The 22171-nt window shown below is 39.2% G+C and overlaps 2 protein-coding genes across 2 annotated transcripts in view; both read right to left on the reverse strand.

Moving 5' to 3' along the window:
• The window catches only part of LOC137997530 (phosphatidylinositol 4,5-bisphosphate 3-kinase catalytic subunit beta isoform-like), a 35659-nt gene extending 20845 nt beyond the window's left edge, over positions 1-14814 (reverse strand). The window contains exons 1-10 of the mRNA XM_068843582.1: positions 13918-14814; positions 12349-12582; positions 11509-11712; positions 8951-9175; positions 5611-5652; positions 3198-3301; positions 2459-2543; positions 1474-1595; positions 1169-1208; positions 612-715 (exon numbers count right to left, since the gene is read on the reverse strand). Coding sequence (XP_068699683.1) covers positions 612-715; positions 1169-1208; positions 1474-1595; positions 2459-2543; positions 3198-3301; positions 5611-5652; positions 8951-9175; positions 11509-11712; positions 12349-12582; positions 13918-14721 — 1964 coding nt within the window. The 5' untranslated portion in view covers positions 14722-14814. The remainder of the gene's footprint in view (positions 1-611; positions 716-1168; positions 1209-1473; positions 1596-2458; positions 2544-3197; positions 3302-5610; positions 5653-8950; positions 9176-11508; positions 11713-12348; positions 12583-13917) is intronic.
• Positions 14815-16960: 2146 nt separating this feature from the next.
• LOC137994919 (WD repeat-containing protein 70-like) overlaps positions 16961-22171 on the reverse strand; it is a 62971-nt gene continuing 57760 nt past the window's right edge. Inside the window, exons 23-25 of the mRNA XM_068840494.1 lie at positions 20699-20814; positions 19758-19801; positions 16961-17557 (exon numbers count right to left, since the gene is read on the reverse strand). Coding sequence (XP_068696595.1) covers positions 17473-17557; positions 19758-19801; positions 20699-20814 — 245 coding nt within the window. The 3' untranslated portion in view covers positions 16961-17472. The remainder of the gene's footprint in view (positions 17558-19757; positions 19802-20698; positions 20815-22171) is intronic.

The following is a 22171-nucleotide window of genomic DNA, read 5'->3' on the forward strand; positions in this document are numbered from 1 at the left end:
GTTTTCTCAGGGATGTGGGGGCTCATGGATGGTTTGTCAGGTTTTGCCAGCCATCGGAGCAGTCTCCATCTAGGAGCTGGCTGCAAAATAGTGGAAGCTCCAGGATGTCTTCTCAGGCACCCAACCTCGACTTTGCCATGCAGTTGTTAATGTCAATTTTAAAGGTATAACACACGTTAATTTTGGACGATTTAAAGTGCAGGATGCAGGTCATTGTTTCAACATAACTGAAACCCAAATCTTTACTGATGCTTACATTAGGCCTAAACACTATGCCTTAGATAATGTTTAAGCCTAAGGTTACCATTTTCGTAAAGATTTGGGTTGTTTCAGTTATGGTAAAACAATGACCTGCAACCCTAACCTGCAACGTGCAATTTACACCCACCACGTTAATTTTGTATTAATTGGAATATACATTGACTGACGTACTAGGAATAGAATATTTTACAATTATTGTGTGCTTAATTACCTAGCCTATGAATGAGGCTAGAGTTGACCTTGTCTTGATAGAAACCTTACTGCTTTTCCTATGGAAATTCCAGCTAATTAGCATTAGAACAATATCATTAACTGTACATTACAAAAACCAATGAACATTAATTTTTTACCTGAGAAGCCAAAACAGTGCATGGCCAAAGTGCTGATTCTTGAGAGCTCTTCGGAGTAAAAATTCTGCCAAGTCACAATCCAGATAGGATTCATACTTCAAAACCTGCACAGTAAAGACAACAAACAAGCAAACAGAAGGTGATGTTGTAATAGAAATATGATTATCACAAGTGCTTCTAAGTCATTTATTGTATTTAAACACCAAGAGTAAAACAAAATTATCATTTATAATATTTTTTTGTGAGACCTTTGTAGGCTCATGCAGTCAGTTAGTATTGAGCATTCTGATATACGTACGTACTGTAGGGGTTGCAATAGGTACTAAACTTCTTTAATTTGTGTCTTACAATGTACATGTAAATCTTGAAGACTCATGTTTTTCTAACCCTGGACCCGTGGACGTGTAAGAACAAAAAGGAAACAGAGGGTTTCATAATATTTACATTGAATTCTGTAACACCAACTCCTCCAGGGGTTGAAAGGTTATTTTCTTTAGACATTATTTTCTTTTTCATACATGTTCACTGCAAAATGTTGTTGAGATGATTAACATTACCTGAACAAGTTGGAGAAGATACTGTGAAATTTCACTGTCACTGCAACAGAAAGCAAACATGTTATCCTCCAAGAGGACAACAAAAACAACACCTCATAATAAGCAGTAACAATATTATTACTGTTTGTATACAGTGGGCATGTGCAAAACATACCATTGGACAGGTTGGCGTTTCTCTCGTTTTACAAGTACAGTATGGTAACTAATATCTACATGTACTGTAAGTGTGGAAGAATAAATAATATTATTAATTATCGAGTTAGTGATCAAGTGTGTGTTTAAATAATTATTACTGTAACTCTTACCTCATTTTTTCAATACACTCCACAGCAATTCTTCTGACTGCCTGGTCTGCAAAAGTATAATCTAGTAATTCTAAGGCCTGCTCTGGCTCAAGCTTGGGCCAAGTTTGAAGAAGAATTTGCATCTGAAAACCAAACAAGCTGATGATAAATTTTTTTGCATTATAAATCCCATAAAACTGGTACCCAAGTACTGTATGAGCTGCAACTTTAAGGCACGATTTTGAATTTGGGCCTAAAATTAAGGGTGTTGCTAATCTATGAGACCATCTCCTTTGGGAATAATATGAATTACATAGTTTGGGGTCACAATTTTGGCTAGAAGCTAAAATGATTTAAGGTTATGTCATTCAGAAAACCTGTTGTTGTAGATCATTGCTTAATTTATAAAATGTGGTGGATTCCAATGTTGCCATTATTCTTTTTGGGGTCAACTCCTCAACCTCCCTACAATGTAGTTCAGAGTTCTTAAAGGCAATAATGATCTTTGGTTTTCTTGGACAACTGAATACCAACTCATGTGGAATCTCTGTTCACAGAGGTAAACAAAATGGAGAATGGATACTTTTTGGAAAAAACAGGCAGAAATGGAGCAAGGATGCTATGATTTTTGGCAAAAGTGAAAAAAATTACACCAGGTACTTTGATAATGAGACGTGTAGCTGTAAAAGGGTACTTTTTTTTGAAACTCAAAAGTAAGATAAGATTGATAAGGGTTGTGGCTAGGTAGGAACAAAAGTTGGGCCGGATCAACTTGGATCGCTCACCTTGGTTAAACATGAAAAAAAAAAAAAGATAAGGCCTTGAGAAATTACCCTAGCCCTAATCTTTGACCTTGGGGCTTGCAAACGTCAAACAGCTTAAAAAACCGTTTTTCATTGGATCTTGAGTTGATCCAGTCCAACTGTTGTACCGGCCTGTTGTGGCTAATCTACGAGTGCTGCTTAATATACATTTAAGTGTTTGTGGTGTTTAAGCCTCTCCCTACCATTGAAACATCTTGTCTACTATTCCATTTTACACAACATAGCAGTTTTGCAAGAGAATGAGGAAAATGCTCACGGACATCAATTCTGCAATAGGAACCATACAGTAATTTAAAATATCACAATTCATTATTATAAACCTGGGGCCAGTTGTTCAATAGCCGGTTAACGCTAATCTTAGGTTAAAAATTAACAAAGGAGTTTTATTCTCTACTCCCAAATGCTGTTCAAGGCTGATATTCGGTAAAACTTTACATTAGAAGAAGTCAATCTTGAAAAACAAAAATAAGCAAAGGAAACTTTCACCAAAGCGTTGAAAACATGAAACAAAAGTTTACGCTAATCCTGGATTAAGCTTAAATCAGCTTTCGAACAACCGGCCCCTGTTGTAAAACAATGTACAGGAAATTGTATGAACTGAACGCTAATTTTTGATTATTTTGTGCACACAAGTGATGTTACATGTAACTTTTCAATTTTGAGAACTTCCAAAACACCATGAGTGACCATAAATCACTAAAAATGCACATCAAGCAAGTTCACAGTCAACAAAATTACTCCATTGCTGTGTTTCCATAGTTACTCCAGTATGGCACTCTACAACCTACATGTATTTTTCATTGATCAGTCAAAACTGCTAAATTCACGAGACCTCACACAACTTAAGCCATCAGTATTTGCGTGAGTTACCAGAATGGGTTAAAACTAGTAACATTTAATTAAATGATATTGAAATCAAACCTTCGCTCCCACACAAGATCCTTTTCTTGTTCAAAAATTGGAGCAAGAGGTTCACGGTTGACTATTTGCTTGAGTTTTTCAAGTTGAGACTGTTCAGCATTTCCCTAAATTGAGAAAGTAGACAAGGTACACTCAGCTAACATTATTTTTTGCTTGGGACAGTCCTGGAGATTTTAAATCCAGAGATTTTTTAATAATTGCATCAACCTTCCTACAGTGTAGACTGTACATGCATCATCAACCCACCCCCCCTCCCAGAAAATGGATCCTTCTAGAACTTGACACTCCCTAAATTAACTCCCCCCCCATCCCACCCCATCAAAAAATTTGCCCAGGTCCCCCCAGTATCGGATTGCACCACACACCTGAGAGAGTGGGCTATTAGGGAGGTGTGATTTTCATCCTTTGAACTGTAAAATTTCTAAATCTCATGAATCCATAACAGCTCCTCCTGTATTCAAGAAAAATCTTCTGCCATAGTATTAAAAGACACTTTTATCCAGGAGATTTGGTGACTCATATGGTAGACTGGGAAATATGTTCTGTATCTGAGATACTCTTGGATAACCTGGGAGAGTTGACATAATTATAAATTATGCTACATGTACAATGTACAATGATTTCCATACATGGTTTAATTTAAACAGACACAATGCCATGAAACGCTTGAATGTTGTGTTACAGAAAAACAAAAACAGCAACATTCGTTGATGCTTTATATACTTATTGGCACAGAAACTAAAGACAGAATCTTTTGAATAAGGGTAAAGTCAGTCTGTTAACCCTTTGGTTGCAACCACTAAAAATGAATGTGATACGAGAAGTACTTTGTATCAAAGCAAGTCCACTATGTCGCCGAAAGTCATGCAAACAAAAAACAGTGGTACTGTCTACGGGGGTGGAGGAAGTGACAAAGGATTTTCAAGTTTCTAATTTATAATGGAACTATTAAATTAGTTATACATGTAGTTTCAATTATGGCATGTTTTCTTTCTGTATTACACTGATTTCTATGTTTCGAAAAAAGTTGACAATTACTTGTGAAAATACATTGTTCGAGGTTACTCGAAGCTCGTTTCATCCCAACCAAGGGACTCATCAGAGACCTTTCTGCTTGGCAAACTCGTTGGGCATCACACCCAAAGTCCCGTTCGCTAACAAAATTATGACAGCAATGTCACCTTATTATATCACATAAGGATTCCAGACCGCACAAATTCATGAGTGAAAACTGACAATAAAGTTGACAGTTATTTGTGAAAATACATTGTTCGAGGTTACTCCTAAGAAGCTCGTTTCATCCCAACCAAGGGACTCATCAGACACCTTTCTGCTTGGCAAACTCATTGGGAACCATGCCCAAAGTCCCGTTCGCTAACAAAATTATGACAGCAATCTCGCCTTACATCGCATAAGGATTCCAGACCACACAAATTCACGAGTGAAAATTGACAATAAAGTTGACAGTAACTTGTGAAAATACATTCTTTGTGGTTAGTCTTACAAAGCTTGTTTCATCCCAACCAAGGGACACATCAGATAGTGTACCTTTCTGCTTGGCAAACTTGTTGGGAATCACACCCAAAGTCCCGTTCCCTAACAAAATTATGACAGCAATCTCGCCTTATATCGCATAAGGATTACAGACCGCACAAAATTCATGAGTGAAAATGTTTCTTATAAGTATTCATCAGAGTACCAGGATAGCGTGATGTACCCACTCCCCCCAAAAGATGATATTTCATATCCTCATTGTAATAAGCTGAGAAATAAGCTTGTGAGTCAGACAAATGCAGAGTAACTTACAGAAAATCACTTAATATGTCCGACATGTAAAACTATTCAGTCCCATATGAGGCATCATAATAAAATTAACCATCTATGGGCACCCGTTTATTGCTTGCATGACTTACGGCTAAATTGTGGACTTGTTTTGAAACTGGAAGATTACTGACAAAAAAATGTGTGTATCACATTTTTGGTGGTTACAACCAAGACATGGACTCTTTTTATAACCAAAGGGATAACAGACTGAGTTTCTCCTTATCTGAAAGACCCTAGCTTTAGTTTCTGTGCCAATAAATGTCACTTTTTTTTCTGTCACACAACATTCAAGCTTATCATGGCATTGTGTCTGTTCAAACTAACCCATGTGAGGAGACATCATCCAGCGCCCAAATCTCTGACTAGCAGTAAGTTTTCCCGCATTTCTTTCCTGACCAGTAGTTTTTGTAGAGAGACGGTCTTAGTTTTTGTACTACGAAACTAAGACGCGGTCTTATTTTTTGTAGTTCGTACAATGAAAACTAAGACCCCGGGGTCTTAGGTCTTTTTCGTAACACCCTAAATCTTACTTACAGATAAAATCAGTTTTATGCTACAAAGTTGCAAACAAAATTAATCATGTACTCACAAAAATATTGGCATTTATGTTTTGTGCAGCCAATTCAGCAACCTACATTAAAAGAGAAAATAATGGGTTAAAGGTCAATCTAACCAGTGTAAAAAATTAATGTGAGGACAGAAAAGTTGTATAATTTTGAACACTTCTCATAGAAACAAAACAACAAATGCACAATACAGCTGTAAATGAAATACAAGTTGTATTGTTACAGGTACAAACATAAAGAAAGAAACCTGTCAAAGGTTTCATTAAAATCACATAGTATACATGTAGAAGGTTATTATACAATTTATATTTATGGACTGACAGCTACATGTATTAACCCTGAACCGGCCATACATAGTATTTTACTGTCTAATGCCAGACGATTTTACTCGTCAATGGGGAACCCCCAGGAGTCAATGGGTTAATGATTGTTCTCATGCTAGTTGCAATTTACATAAGAACAGGGCTTCTGATAGGATGCGGAAAAAAAATTAAAGATTATGCGGAAATTTTTGGCTATATTATGCGTAAGCATGCTTTCATTATGCGGAAATTACACCGGATTATGCAGAAATTTAAACATTTTATATAGAACTAATAAGTAGGCCCATCCAATGTATTTACATGCTTATGGTAAATCAGGACTCAAAATTGCGACCAATACAGTCGCTTTTTCCCTTTGCAATTAAGATATCTGGCCGAGTCGCCAATTTGCGACCAGCATTCACCGTTAAAATAAAAGGGTTAGTAATCGGCATTTTGCCCAAACTTTTGCTAAAAGAAATTAAGCGATAAAAAAATATTTTATTTCTTGTCATGAATTTTGTTTCAATTTGGAGATATGGAGCAGAATTGTGATGTGGTTGAACCACGATCCATTCCCTCGATCATTCACCATTTTCAGTGGTTTTTTACACATACGTATCATCGCAATGATTGTCCCTACTTTACCAGAGTTACAAATGATGCAATTTAATTTGCTACTATAACTTGCAGCTAACTTTTCATACCTTGTATCTTTTTAAAAATTTTGAGCCTAGGGTATGTTATGAAAACGGTTTAACTAGAGTCCAGGCTCATTCCCAAAAAATGAGTGGAAACTGCTTACGAACTTTTATCTTGCGAACGAAATGGCGTGTTTTCTAGCTTCAATGTTCAGGAAAATAAGCATTTCAAAGTAGTCAATCTCTTTGGCTTTTGTGTTTGTGAGGGTGGTAAGCAGCTGCTTTATCACTAATATCAGGCATTTCTTCAGTTTTATGCGGAAAACATTGTAATTATGCGGAGGATGCAGATTTTAGGGAATTATGCAGATCCGCATCGCCGCATCCTGTCAGATGCCATGTAAGAAGTAGTGACTGAGAGGTTTCTACCACAACAAGCTCAACTGTAGCCTCACTTTCATTCATAGGCCAGGTAACTACATGTAAGCAAACAACTGTTGTAGCTAGTCTATTTAGATTTTTCTTTGTCTTTAATACCTAAATGATACCGTAAAAACTCGCAGATAAGCCGCAACCCCAGATAAGCCACACCCTGAATTTAGCAGCTCCAATTCCGGAAAAATTTTTTTGAAAGAAATCAAAAGAAATCCAAAGTCAAGTCTTGTTCATTGAACGTAAACTCACTATTAACATTGAAACGGAAAATACTTCAAAGTCATACGTCCTACAATTTTTTTAACATAATGAACATAATTTATGTTTCTACCAAATATGACATAAGATTGATCTTTTCTGGTCTTTGCTGACAGAAATTTATTTATTCAACACAGTTTTTCCATAGATTTTTGCATTACAACAAGAATGCAAACGGAACATTCGAAGCTTAGTGACCAGGCATTAGATTGGACACAAAAATGGAAAACTGAACACTGGAAGCAGTGTGCTGTATTAAGAGCTTACTCAAAGCGATAAGCTGCATGAAACATTGCCCAGTGTAAAAGGGTCTTTATTATTTTGTTCGTCAGTAGTTGACACAAAGCTCCATATACAATGTACTCGTTTGACAAATTTGCCCTTAAAGTGCTAAACGGCGAAGAAACAGTGGGCCATCTACCAGGCGAATACTTGAGAATAGCGCGGTATTTCCTTGCTTGTGGAGGATTGATTACTAAAAAAAGTTACAGTTAAAGTTACAGGCCATTGTCGACGCCTGCAAACAGGTTTGCTTTCGTTTTCCTGTTGGAGAAAAGTGACCATACACCGCAGCTTAAAGGATCTGTTAATGAAGACGGTTTAAAGCTTTAAGGGGCGACAACTATAAGTACTGCAATATTAAAGGTTACTCTTACATGAACAACTGCTCTTTTAAGAGCCAACAAACTTACAAAAGCAATGACCAGTACTCCCTCGCAGGTTTGTGTAATGTTCATTTACATACTTTTCCATAAATGTGTCAGTTTACGGAAATTGCAGCTTATCTGTGGGTTTTTACAGTACTCAAATTACGATAATGTGAAACATTGGAAAATCAAAAATTTAACTGGTTTAAAAAATATTGAACCAGGAAAAATCAAACCATAACATATATTATTGTATACCCTGTGAGCAGAGTCTCATTTGATCTCTTCTAGAAAAATTGGGAAGAGGAAGGAGACTCTGCCAGCTGCCTCAACATTCTTTGATTTGTGGCTCATCCAAAGAAATGGATGGGTGAATCCAGTTTTGACTTGTCAAACCTGTTTTTTTTTTAATTTTTTGCGCATGGTGTAAATCACCAAATGTCATCAATATTTTTTGAAAATTACAACAGGGCATGTGGCAATTTTTAACTGTCTAAATTCCCATGAGTATTTCCTCCGTATGTCAGTTACAGTACAGAAACTAGTTCGCAAGAAATATGAAATGGTAATTAAAAGTATGAACAACCTTGAGTTTCTAAGGAAACGACTCCTTGGTTGTTGTGTGTCTGCCAGAGTTGTTTCACTGTTTGGTTTCCTTTTGTGGTTACTGGTCAAGTGTGACTGTGCAGACACCTGAATACATTTGAACTTTTAATGCATACTCAATGGGAAATGTCAAAGCAGCAGGCTCAATCTCATTCCTCTTCTTGATTTTTCTAAGAAGATTGAAGGACACTACTCCTAGAGTAATGACTAACAAAAATTGTGTGCAATTACATGTACATGCAGCCTATCCCAAAAACAATATTTTTAATTAATAGACCTTATTCATAAATGCCGGTCAATTTATAATTCTTTTGTCGAAGTGCAAATTAGCCTACCAAGCCTCAATATCCTACAGTGAATTGAAAAGAATTCTTGCTCTAAAATGAGGCTTGGTAGGCTAATTTGCACGTGGACAAAAGAATTATAAATGTGACCGCCATTTATGAATAAGGTCTATAGGAACCGAGTTATTACCGTATCAAATGAAGGATACACCACAGCATGGGAATAGCATTGGAACTCCAGGTCGAGAGACACTGAGGTGACAGTGTCAATGTTGGAAACCACTGTACCAACAGGATTAAGTTGATCTGCCATAGTCTCGGGTACTGGCCATGCAAATAGTCTCAAGGGACCTTGCCGCAGCTTCCCTTGATAGTCAAATAGGGTAGTGTTCACCCAGGCAACTGGAATGCTCTCCTGAAAAGATAAAGCAAGTCTTAAAATTGGGGTCACATACAAAACTTAATGTATAGTTAATTATTGAAGGAACCAATTATACAGTTATACTGTATGCAAGCCAGGCAAGGACAACCTTAAGACACAATTAGGGATACAACAAGCACCAAATTTTAGTTCAGCATGCAGTTTAGGTTAAAGGTTGAGATTTTCTAGCAAAGGTTCTACTCTATACTGTATAATTATCATGATTACCTACATAGCTATAGTACAGAGGCCAAGTCTCCAGTTTTCTGACTCAATCTCCAGTTCTCCAGCCAAGCTACATATTATAGCCAAATCTCCAGCTGAACTTGGGTTAACAATTTTTAAAGGGAAAGTTTCTCTGATTCGAAATTTCTTTACCTGTATTGTCATACTGAACCACTCATTTGGGCTTAATGTGTTTAAATAGCCAACAATAACGCTTAAAAAAAAAAAAAAGCAATTTTAAATTGAAATCCACCATCTTTGTTTTTGTGTTTGCAAACAAGGCTATGACATAGCAATAGTCAAGGATTTCTCTGGATGACTAGATGTACTTGATGTAAACAAGAAAAACACAGGCGAGGAGAGCGATATTTTGTAGACTTAAATCTTAATCCAGAGGGCAAATTGTATTAATATTGGCTCCACCATCACAACAGATTTACATGTACCTCTGAGTTTTACAAAGGAAAAGAGAGCTTGCAGTGCTATCCCGCACTCATTGCTGTTAAATAAACGCCTGGAAATCAAGTGTAATCTGTTTACCGTGGCTTTCTACGAGACCCCTGATACAACTTCAAAACAAGAGTAAATCATTTTAGTAGTTTCTATAAAGCTAGCAAAATTTAACCACATTTCAAGTTAAGTTTATTTTACTGCCTGGAAATGCCGATAACAGTCACTGTGAAAGTCACCTATATCTTGCTTGATTCAATTTTCTCGCTACAATAATTATAATGGTATTTTGGACTATTTGACTGAGATTTCAGTATGGAGCGAATGGCCGCAGATATAGCAGTCAGTTTTTCAGGTTGGAGGAATCCATGCATCCATGTTTTACTTTTGCTGGCCAACTTTTCTTTAAATTTTCATTTTCCTGTGGAAGCTTCCGTTTCTAAGAACTTTTATTTGTGTTTTCAAGTCTAGACATGTGTCAAGTTTCGTCCCCCTCCAAAGCATACTTGAGCAGTTCAAAACACTTCAAATAGCTGTAATTGTTGCTGTGAAAAAAGCCTTGCAATGTGTATTGAGCAACATCTGAAGGTTTCGACGGCTTATTCTGGATTAAACGCTTCCCCGTGTGAAAGTGAACAACTTACGTTTGCTGAAGCATCAAAGACGGCTGTCACACAGAAGTAAGAAAGTGAAAACAAAAAGAAGGTACGCTAGTCTAATATTTCTATGTCGAATGTTCAAGGTTTTTGTTTACATTTGCTCTGGCTGATTTTTGCCGCCAAGTTTGATTGATCAGAGGATCTACAAATAATTAGTGACTTACGTTTCTGTCACATTTATGGCCTACTTTTCCTACTACCTATTGAACCACAAGACCGTTTACTATCTAACAATTGAATTTCTTGGAGCAGAAAGTCACTCAACATTGAGAAAGTGATTTGGTGAGGTCAAACACGTTTGTAGACTATTGCTACTACGCCACAACACGTCATATTCAAGATGGTGCTCTTTAAGTCACAAAAGAGGCAACTTCAAAGTGCTCTTGTCACATTTAACAGGGAAATGGACAAAAAGGCAATTATTTTCGAATTCCTGGGGAAAAGTTGTTGTAATTTAGAGGAACTTTTTGTAGACCGTACTTCCCCTCTAAGACATATATCAAATAAATGATTGTTCTGAAAACAGGAAACCGAAATTGATGAGAAATCAGCGAGAAATCTGGACTCCAGAGCCCTTCTCTTCCCCCCTTTTTTCTGCTCATGTTTGTCTGAAGTGACCTAGGCTCTAATTTTTTTTTTTGCGCATGCCTAGAAGTGAGGGGAGGGGGGGGGGGGGGATATAGGGTTAAGAGCTTCCCCCTTAAAACATTGCGAAAAATAGAGGATATGAGGACAAAACTGTCATGATTGGCTCTCCAGGTTTTTATTAAATTATTTTGTGTCACTCAGGTCAATTTCTCGTTACTTGAATCTCATTGCATTTGCATACAACAAGGAGCAAGATGAGAAAAAAAGATATGTAGCTTGTCCATTATTTTTCAAACGAACAAAATGTTCTCTTAAACATTACTAAAGTTGCTTGGAAAATTATCTCAAAGATCTGTTCAAAGATAATTATACATCCACTGTCCCCTCTTCCTTTTACACACTTACACTTCTCTTATTTCTTGTCCTCCTTTTGTCAACGTAAATGCTGTAAATAACAAGGCAGAGTCGAGCCATGCGTGGAATATTATTTACATCTAGATCAAAGTCCAAATATTCACTCCAACAAGGACTTGATCCACCTTCTGGCTTTGTGGTTACAATGTCACACAAAGCTTCACTGCCATGATAAATTCCTGCACGCACGCAAACCTGAACAGATACACAAACAGTAACCTGTTATTTGAGCCCTACCAAACATTATACCAGTGTGCATGTATTTTAATTTACCATGAAAGAGTTGATCCTGTGCACAAGTTCACCGACCATTTTCAAGGCAAAAAACGAAAATTATTAATTTCCTTAATTTTCTTACATGTAACTTCTGACTTAACTTGGGGAATAAGGATCGCCCTGTGGTGACGGTTCATGCTTCCCACCTCCGTGGACTCAGGATCACATCTTAAGTTCACATGTCAGATGAGTTTCAGTTGATCTCAATCTTACTCTGAGGGTTTTTCTCTGGGCACTCCCGGACCAGTTTTCGACCCTCAGCAAAATCGACTCCCAGCTTATCCCACCTGGCTGTGGAGCTACATTTGTACTCTTTGAGGTCCTGCATGGATCATGCTCACGGGCCGAAATGATGTTTAACATTGTAACTAAATACTGATACCATAAATTATAACTCAAGTATTAAAACAAATGCCCTCCTGCAGAACTCTAACAACCTGCTGAGCATGCATAAAACGTCATTGAAAGTTACTAATATAAAATGATGAGAAGTACTTTTTGCACAAAGTCTATAGCCTATGGTAAAACTATCATTGAAAGAAGAGTGCTACAAACCTTCATTAAGTCACCAGCATTCACATTAGCTGCTGAAACTACTTTGATTCTCACATGTGTTTGAATATTCCATAATGACAGGTTTGCTGATTGCGGCTTTTGAGGTAACGGTGGTGCTACACCCCGCCGAGCTGAGGGACTGATACCAGTTACGTCAACTTCAACTTGAAGAGATGCTCGTAGTACAAGGGATAGCATTGGCCTTGTGCCTTTGGCAATACATGCACGGATATACTAAAATACAAAGGCAAAACCTTTTACATTAATATTCCAAAAAATTATTAAATGACCATTATCATTAAAGCTAAAAACCATCTACATGTACCTACTATACATGTAGTGTCTTCTTGAAGGAGGAGTTCCCATGCTAGACGGAGTAAAATCTACCGGCCGGCCCTATTAAGAGGCAAACTGAAAGAGTTTAGGGGACATACTTTTTTATTAGAGTAGGTGTTGCTAACTCCTTTAATCGCTCACTCAAAAAGAATGTGCCCATTTACCCTTTGACATCTTCTTCTCTGTCTAACGCCAGACGATTTTACTTGTTAATGGGGAACCCCTGGGAGTCAATGGGTTAAAGGGAAGCTCCACTTCAACAAAAAATTAACTTTAAATCACTGCAAATAAGCATTACAGTCAAGTCAGTCTAAAGTCTTTTCAAAGAAAGTGTTTGTATCCGAAATAAACAAGTTTTAGAATCGCCTATTTTTGTTTTCAAATTCCCCAGAGGCCGTCATCTTGAATAATTGTGATGTGTTATATTGTATGGTTGCCCTATTGTTATTAGACAAGAGCTCTTTGTGTCAGAACAATAGGGCAACCAAAACATGTCACAATAATAATTATTATTCAAGATGGCTGCGCTCGCGAAATTTGTAAGTGAAAACTAAGCGATTTTAAAATTCACTTTTCTTGATATAAACACTGTTTTAAAAACAAACTTCGAACAAGTTTGTTTGTAAACATAATTTCCTTCAGTTTAAACTTATTCCGTAGTAACAGTGGAGGTTCCTTTTAAACCTAGGAGACTCCTCATTAAGGAGTAAAATTATCCTGCTTAGAACAGAGCAAAATTTACATTGTATATGTGGGCTTCAAAGGCAGAGGGTTAGCTTTATAAACAACAAGACAAGAATTATTCAACCCAATGTTGAAGACACCTGTGAGGGAGGAATGAGCAAATACAGTATAATGGTAGTAACCATGCATATAATTTTTGGGTTGATTGAAAGAGGGGTGGTCCATGGTATAGCACATGTGTGGTGCCCATATGCATAGTGGACGTTGGTGTGTTTCAAGTCTTCCCCTCGAAAACGAAAATATTCAGGAATAATTTTTAAAAAGGTGATGCTTAACAACAACACTTTTGGGTACTTTATAACAACTTTTCATAAGACTTGAATTCGTATGCTAGGACTAGCCTTGCTGAAATAAGCACAAAAATAGAACTGAAAAACTAAACTGAATTCGTCGTACATTGTATATTACACCGTGATCAAAGCAATATTTGCAAGTCACTTGTTTATAAATAATGAACAGACAGTAAGACTTATAAAACTACACACATACCGTGTACTGTAATAATGGATAATTTCCCAACAAGTAACTCTCTCTTCCAACAATCTTCAGTACGTAATCCACCGGTTTGTCGAGATCTGGAACACCCATAACTTTTCCCCTCTTTTGCAACACTAGCACCAAAAGCTCGTCAGGATAAGCATCCGCGGGGACATTGAATGCGTGCATGTCTTTTATCGAAGCTCGATTGTTCTTGATGGCCACATTCACTAGAAATCGCCTGTTTTCCGCCAAGTTTTCTTCGATGTGAGATGGCGGAGATGAGGTTTTTTCGACTTCCGGAGGGTACGCATACATGGCTCGGCCGATCCAGTCCAATTGCCTTCGATCACTTGCTATGTTCTCCACAAATTTGCGATACTTTCGCCTGAAGTCGTCGACCTCCTGGTTTTGCATTTGATCGAATTCATGCAAACTTTTGCCGATCAGATTTCCGATCGTCGAGTTAAGCAGTTTTTCTTCGTTGTCGCCTTTCCTGTGAATGAGCTTCAAAAGAGGTCGAAATGGGCGGACGTCGATCAGTTGCCGAGATTCATCTACAAGTTCTTCCTGTTTGCCTCTTTGATTCACGCAAACAAACACGTAGTTCGAAGCGTCTTTTCCCGTATCTGTCAGCAGATTAAACAACGGGTAATTGCTTGCTTCTCTCCATAGTCGATTTTTGATCTCTGATAGCGGCGCTTCGATCCGCACTTGAAGCTGTATTACGACTCCAGTAGGGAGAAAGCAGTCGACATCTACCAGAGATGTGGGCTCAAAGTCATCCCAAAAGTTTCTTCGTAATCCTGGTGGCATATCTAGGCCTTGTTCTGTATGTTTAGGAGAGGATCGAGCAAAAAATAATCCACATTTCTGTTGTTATCAACTGCTTTCAGCTACTTTTATGATCGCTGTATACTTCCTTACTACTATCCCAGAATGCCCTAGGGGCATTTATCAGTATTTTTTTTTTTTCTCGGTGGGGGCGGGGGCTATGGTCACTCCAAACACCCCCGGGAATTTTAAACTGTTGAAAATCAAAAGCGTTTGAATTCCGGTTCCCGGCCAAAAAGCTTTGCTCAAAATGCCCCACCTCAACAGATGGTAATGTAAAAAAAAAACAAAAACAAAAAAAAACAAAAACACAACAAAAAAACAGCAAGATAGCCATCCATCAACCTCGTTCCCAGGGTCTCTCTTCTAGGAGGCAGAGAAGAGAGACCCTGGAAACTAGGTTGATCGATATATCCCAGACTTTCCCAGACTCTCGTTTAAGACAAAGTTTCAGTGATTATGTGACAGATGGCTCAAGGGGTTCTTTCCTTTTGTACGGAAAATCCGATTGATCGGAAAATCCTGTTCCATTTGCTTTGTCCCACTAGTACCATACTCCTTAAAAAAGGAAAAACATGCCGCACCCCATGGGCCTTGGTGTTCAGCTGCCCATATGAATCGCGTCGGTTTCAGTCAATTAGCGCGGATGCTCTTATAGCTCGTACCTGCACAACTGCACGTGAGAATTACTACTTATGAAGTCGGCAGCCATGTTTGATTAGTAACCAGTCTCTTGAGAAAAAAACAGGAAAGTCTCAAAAGAACACACTCGTCCCGTTCCATATTTTGATTGAGGAAATTTGTTCTGTTTAGTGTAAGCAGAAAATTCTCCCGGGATTTCCATACAAAAAGAAAGCGCCTAAGGACTATAGGATTATTTTCTTCTCCCAATTAGATTTTTTGTAGAGCAAACCGGAAATCTATTTCACCGGAAGTTATGTTGCGTACGGATTGATTGACACATTCACAGGGAAAGTTTCAAATAAACGTCCCGGGATTTACGGGAGAAGCGCGTAAAGCCTGGTTTCCATATGATCTGCAACGGTCTGCGACCATCGGAAGCTGTCTGCGTCGATCTTTTCGCAGACGATCGTAAACACAGGAGGCAAACGTTACCATTTAAATATGAAGCGATCGCAGACAAGCGTACCACTAATCCTCTGCGAGGCGAGAAGAAAAAAAAGCGCACTTACTTCAAGTCTGATTGGATGTGTTTCAAGGCGAACAATAGTGTGTTGCCGATTGGACACAGATCATCTCAGACACACTTTTCCATTAAAAATAGTCTTAGTCGGAATCGTCGTGATGGTCGGGAAAGTAGAACTAGATACAACTTTCCCGATCTAGACCGCGTGCCGCAGATCGCCGCAGACCGCCGGCGACCGTGTCGTAGACTCACCTGTAGACTGATCGCAGACCGTTGGAAACCAGGCTTAACGCCATCAAACAAATCTTGTGTGGTTGTTTTATCATATAAATAGTTCTTTCGGGACTTTCGTCAATTGAAAAATTGATATCACTTCTGATTGGTTGAAAAAGTGGCGCGAGAACTTTGAACCAATCACTGAGTGAAGTAATGCAAAACCAAAGTAATTCGCTTATTACTTTCGGCACTCAATTGAAAATCGCTCTAGTTTCGTAAAACCAAAACCAAAGCAATTACTTTAGCCAATCAGAAAGGACGGAGACAATCCGGTAAACCAATCGACGAAATTGCACGTAGCCGACACAAAGCGCGGGAAAGTGTGCTCGCGCGAGCCACTATTGTTTTTGGTTTCACTTCTGATTGGTTGAAAAAGTGGCGCGAGCCACGAGCTAATCAAAAACCAAAGTAATTTGCTAATTACTTTCGACACTCAATAGAAAACTACTCTAAACACCAGCAAAACCAATTTAGTTATCCAGTGGATAGTGATATCTACCCTTCGAACAACTGCATGGGGCCTGTAGATTTAATTACAAAGGCAGCACATTGGGGCCTACACGTCTTGACGGTTCATTAGGGCCTGAAGGATTGTGTCCACTGGAAAGTCGTCAACAGTATAACCTTGGATACAAAATGTGGAAGTTAGCCGTTCTGTCTCACGAGAGTAGTCCACATAATATTTAAAATTGCCTCGTTATAATCTTGTGGTTATCGCTAGGGCGAACTTCGCAGAATAAACCGGGGCCGTTTATCCGAGCTTTATGAAAGAAAGAATTTTTGTAGTTCACGCAAAAAGAAAAATAGAAGGGCCAAAGAGAGAAAATCGTTGAGTTTCATTTATTTCTTAAAAGACTTTTTATATCTGGCAATGTGTAGTCTGTTGATCTGGATGTACAGAGTTCAATGTAGTTTCTGACGTTTTCCCTTCTCTTTTTTGTCAAGCTTAGCCTGCGAACGCAGACGTATTTCCGGCGGTCGTTTCTCTCCCGGGGGAGAGAAACGACCACCGGAAATACGTCTGCGTTCGCAAGCTATGTAAAGCTAAGAGCTACAAAGAATCAGTTTGATAGATTCTTTCCTTGTGTATGGTCGTTCCGATGGAACAACACATAAAACAGTCTTTCCTCTACTGGACTTTTTTTCTCGTTTCACCGAAATGACTGGTTCATAACTGAGCCAGTTGCTCCTTTACGACGACAATAAAAAGCGCTCCATGAGAATTTGTTTCAGGCCCCAGTGCTAGTTTCCAGTGCCACTCTTCCAAAGACGCCCGCGTTTTTTCGACCGATTGCCAGTAAAGGCATGATCTACACCAGTTTGATCTTTTTGCTCTGTGATTCCTCTTCATCTTCTTCCTCTTCCTCTTCGTGGAATAGTGTCCTAGGTTGTGTACTGCAAAACAAGATAAAATACCACGAATTTTTAATTTAAATGATAATCTTCCAGAGACCTGCCTTGTTTTGGAAAGTCTTGTAGTCTCTTAAAAGCTGTTCTTCCAAACTGCGGCCAACGATTTTCAAGATGAGCAAGGGGAAACTTATTACAAGATTTCATGACCAGAAACGTCTTTACTTTTAATGTGGCTTGGTTTTTCTTGCAAATGGGGTCCAATGGCCTTTTGAAATAAAAGTTTCACAAGCACGATTGGCTTAGATGTTTCTCATAGCAAGGCGCATTGGTTTCCAAGCAACAGACGTTACCTTAGTTACATTAATCTTTGTTCTTAATAAAAACGACGGTCGACACGAAGCAGTTTACAAGAGACGAAAATCTTTGACAAAAACAAGCTTCACAAATCAGAGCACGTACAAATTGCTCCTCTTGAGCAATGATTCATTCTAGACCACAACACCGGAAACTCCGTGCCCTGCACTTTCCGAATAGTGTGTGGGATCTTTAACTTCGCACAGATTTTATGAACGTAATTAAAGGTAGCAATTTCTCCTTCGTCATTTAAAGACCCTGAGGGTTGGTCCGATACGAGTTGAACTCCCGACTTCCCGCACGGTAGTCCGATGCAAGAGACTATGAGGGTAAGAGAACACATCCCCCATACATGGGCCTCTTCCCATGATAATCTTTTTCAATCTAATTTTAGCTCGTGGTCAAGCTGATTGGTCAATTGTAATGACGTAATGACGTAATAACCGCTTTGCTGTTCTGCTTTGAGAAAATGGCGTCTGTAGTAGGCATCAAGTTTGTCGATGAATCTGAAAACTTTGATTTTGAAAAGAGTGGGAAAAGTTCCCGTCCATGTAGAGAAAACTGGTCCATGCTGTACATAGCTGAATCCGATAAAGGTGATGTCGAATCAACAGAAAGTAGGGATGCGAGCTCTTTTGAGGAAGATGTTGAAATTTCGAGCTTCGAAAAATCTTCAAATTTCGATTTAGGATTTCGCTGGATCATGCGACGGCGAGAAAAGTCGTCGCAAGCTTCTTCACAATGACATCTGATCCTCTGACCATGGACCGCGCGGCCATGGGAACGAAACCAAAAATAACTTTCACAGCGTGGCGCGAAGCTTAAAATCGATTGAAAAAGACTATCATAGGGCGCGGGGGATGTGTTCTCTCACCTGATAGTCTCTTGTCCGATGCTAAGCAACCCGGTCGGCGTTTCCGACTAAAAACAACTATAGACCCTTCCCCAAATGGCGGCGGAAAATTCAAATAAGTTAAAATTAATAGAACTAGAAAGAGCACTTTTACGTTAGTAACCCTGCAAAGTTTTGGCATATCAGGTGCAATACCAGCTGAGAAAAGGCAAATTGAAAAATGAAAAATTTACAGACGTTTCTATGATTGGGGGTATGACGTATACCCCCATTCATACAAACGTCACTGTAAATTTGTCAAATTTCAATTTATATTTTCTCAGCTGATATAACACCTAACATGCTGAAACTTTGCAGGGCTACTAAAGTAAAGGTGCTCTTTCTATTCCTGGTATCAGTTTATTCAGTTCAATTTTAACTCATTCAAATCCGTTGCCTCCATTTTGGAGAAGGGTCTATTGGGACGCTTCAAACTCTTTAATTTAAACCGGTTGCACTTCAAATAGTTGATCCCAAGAGAACACGAAATGTGAAGCAAGGAACGTATCACTTAATTTGAACAAAACCTAAATTCCCAAGTCCCGATCTTCTTGTAATACTACCGACAGGTTGGCTCAGTACTTTGAGCATCGAACCACGAGCGGAAGGAGGTCGCGGGTAAGAACGCCGGCTGACCAATAAACAGAGTCTTTGAACAACGGAGGAGAAAGAGCTGCCTTTGTTATTACATCCATAAATGGTTTGACCTTCAAATCTTATCGGAAAAGGACTATAAACCAGAGGCTGCCTCTCACAAGCAGCCGGATTGGCGTGATATATCAAAAGGCTTATGTTGTATGAAGTCACTGTACCAAAAACGATATTCAGAATTCTTCTCCTCTTTCTCTACTCAGCTTCTCATATTTCTCTCTCGTACCACCCATACTTTGCGTTTCAGCACTTTCCCGTTGGCTAAGAGCGAATGAGTTGGGAAGAGGTACTGTTGGTATCACGTAAAGAGATAACTGTTGGGTGGTAACATCAATGTAAACTTACTGCGCATAAGCCGGAGACACCCAGTAAGGATCTTCAGCTGCAGCCTGTAAAACACGAGAAGATCCAACAGAAAGACGAATATCAGGGGCACATTCACACAGATGGTCAGATGTGCAGATAACTGGATCAACACATCAAAAGGGGATAGCAATGATGGGTGGAAGAAGTCAACGTAGCAGGAGGTTGAAAGGGAAAGGATGAGGGTATTTCATGCACGATATCAAGAAGTACGTGGGAGAAGAAACCACTCCTCGCGCGCTCGAGTAATTCTGAACAGGAGCCCATGATTTGGAACTTTCCTGGGGGTGCAGAGATGGCGCAGTGGTGAGAGCACTCGCCTCCCACCAATGTGTCCCGGGTTCGATTCCCAGACTCGGCGTCATATGTGGGTTGAGTTTGTTGGTTCTCTACTCTGCACCGAGAGGTTTTCTCCGGGTAGCCCGGTTTTCCCTCTCCTCAAAAACCAACATTTGACTTGATTTGTTTTAATGTTTAATTTCAATTTACAGTGTCCCCAATTAGTGCTCCAGCGCTAGAACGACTAGACACTTAAATAAAGTTCCTTCTCTTTCCTTTTCCTCTCCTAAACAAACCCAGCGAGTCAGCCTGTCCGCGTATCTTTCTATTTTTTAGAACGCCACGAGTTCTTCGGCTCTGCACGCACTGTTTAGAACGGCCAATCAGAATAAAGTTATTGTTGGAGGATATTTGGGACAGTCAACAAAAGTGTTACGAAAGTATGTAAAAACATCGTCGATCGTAGATTGATCTGCATGGCGCGGAATGCCCCAAGACAATTTCAACCTCCAATGTAGAATGTCGAATGTCAAATAAGACTCTTTGAAAAAAAGACCTCTGGAATCATGCAAGAAGTGGCATTAGTATAAAACAAAACACCTTTTGAACAACTTAACCCAAGAGTTTCGAAATGCGTGCCTCACCTTCGCGTGTTTAAGGATAGCTTCTCTCGGATGCGAGTCATCTTTCATTTCCAAAGCAAGATTTTTAACCACATAAGCTGAGAGAGACATACCAGATGTGACTCGTCCGCCATGACCTGAAAAAAAAAAAAAACCAGACCTCAAGGTTACCTGGACTGCCAAAAAATAGCGCTCGACACCTGCAGGATGGTGCCGTAATGGAGCCAATCATATTGAAGGTGTTAGATTTCAGTATTTCCTGCAACCTTTGAAAAACTTCAAAGAATCCTCTTCACCGACTCTTTGAAGACCTTTATATCGATTTCTATTGTATAACAACAATACATATTTGATTATCCAAGATCTCTAATAGGCCATTTTCGAATTCTCACGGCTGGACTGGATCTAGCATGAAATGGAGGCTAATGCGGGCAAATCTTTTCAAATGCAAATTGCTTTGCCCGTATTAGCCTCCATTTCATGCTAGATCCAGTCCAACCGTTAGAATACGAAACTGGCCTATTGAGAATTTTCTTGTAGTACGGATCTGATTGTTGTTTTGTCCGAAAACAGCTTGACGAGAACGCATGGACGGCACGTGTGATTTACAATAAATTTCATCGTCATTCTCCTCCAAAAACTAATGACGAATCTTAAGTTTTGTGTAGAAAAAAATGTGAGTGTTGAACGATTTTCTCACGCCGCAATTAACAACTGACATTTGGTTTTCTGTACAATCAACTAGAGAAACTGAAAATATTTCCACAGTTTGTCCTATGTGCTGATTAAGGTCGTTGCGTTCACCTAATGACCTACAATCTTGGAGAGATCAACTGAAAAATTGAGACCACACCCCTCCGTCGAAAATCAATGGTGGGAAAATCGCGCGTTTTAGCCTTCGTCTTTGATTTAGGGGGAAGGGGGCATTTCTGTTGAGAGAGTCTAATCGGCGTGGGAGGGTGGGTCGTGGGTGGGGGTCGTGAGTCGTGGGTCGTGTGTCGTGGGTCCCTTAACTTCCGTGGCAGTGAACTGTTTATCTCACATTAAAATTTCGGGCTTCGTAACGCTAAAATAGTTAACGAAATTTCACCCATTACACTTGACGTTAAGCCACAGTCACATCTACAATTTTGGACAGATTAAAATGGAACAGAAAGGGTGAGGCTAAATCGCGTGGGTGGGTGGGTCGTGTTTGTTTGAAGATAATAAAAAAGATACATATTAGCTCCCTCAGTGCTCGGTCCAAATTTGTCTTAGCTCTTGTTTGTTTCGGGAAATACCAGTCGTTGTTAAAAAAGCCAATGGTTAGGGTTAGGGTTAGGTTCACATTGCAACCAATGGATAGCGATTTATCTGGCGGATAGCGCTATCCATCGCTTGAACAACTGGGGCCAGGTTTGATGCCGGGTGCCGGGGGGTACTCCCTTATAGGTACTCCCACACAGGCATGAGAGGCCCTAAAGTGTATGGGTTTTTTAGCAGTTTTGGGCTGAG

The sequence above is a fragment of the Montipora foliosa genome, chromosome 3 (assembly GCF_036669935.1).
Source record: "Montipora foliosa isolate CH-2021 chromosome 3, ASM3666993v2, whole genome shotgun sequence".
Taxonomy (NCBI): domain Eukaryota; kingdom Metazoa; phylum Cnidaria; class Anthozoa; order Scleractinia; family Acroporidae; genus Montipora; species Montipora foliosa.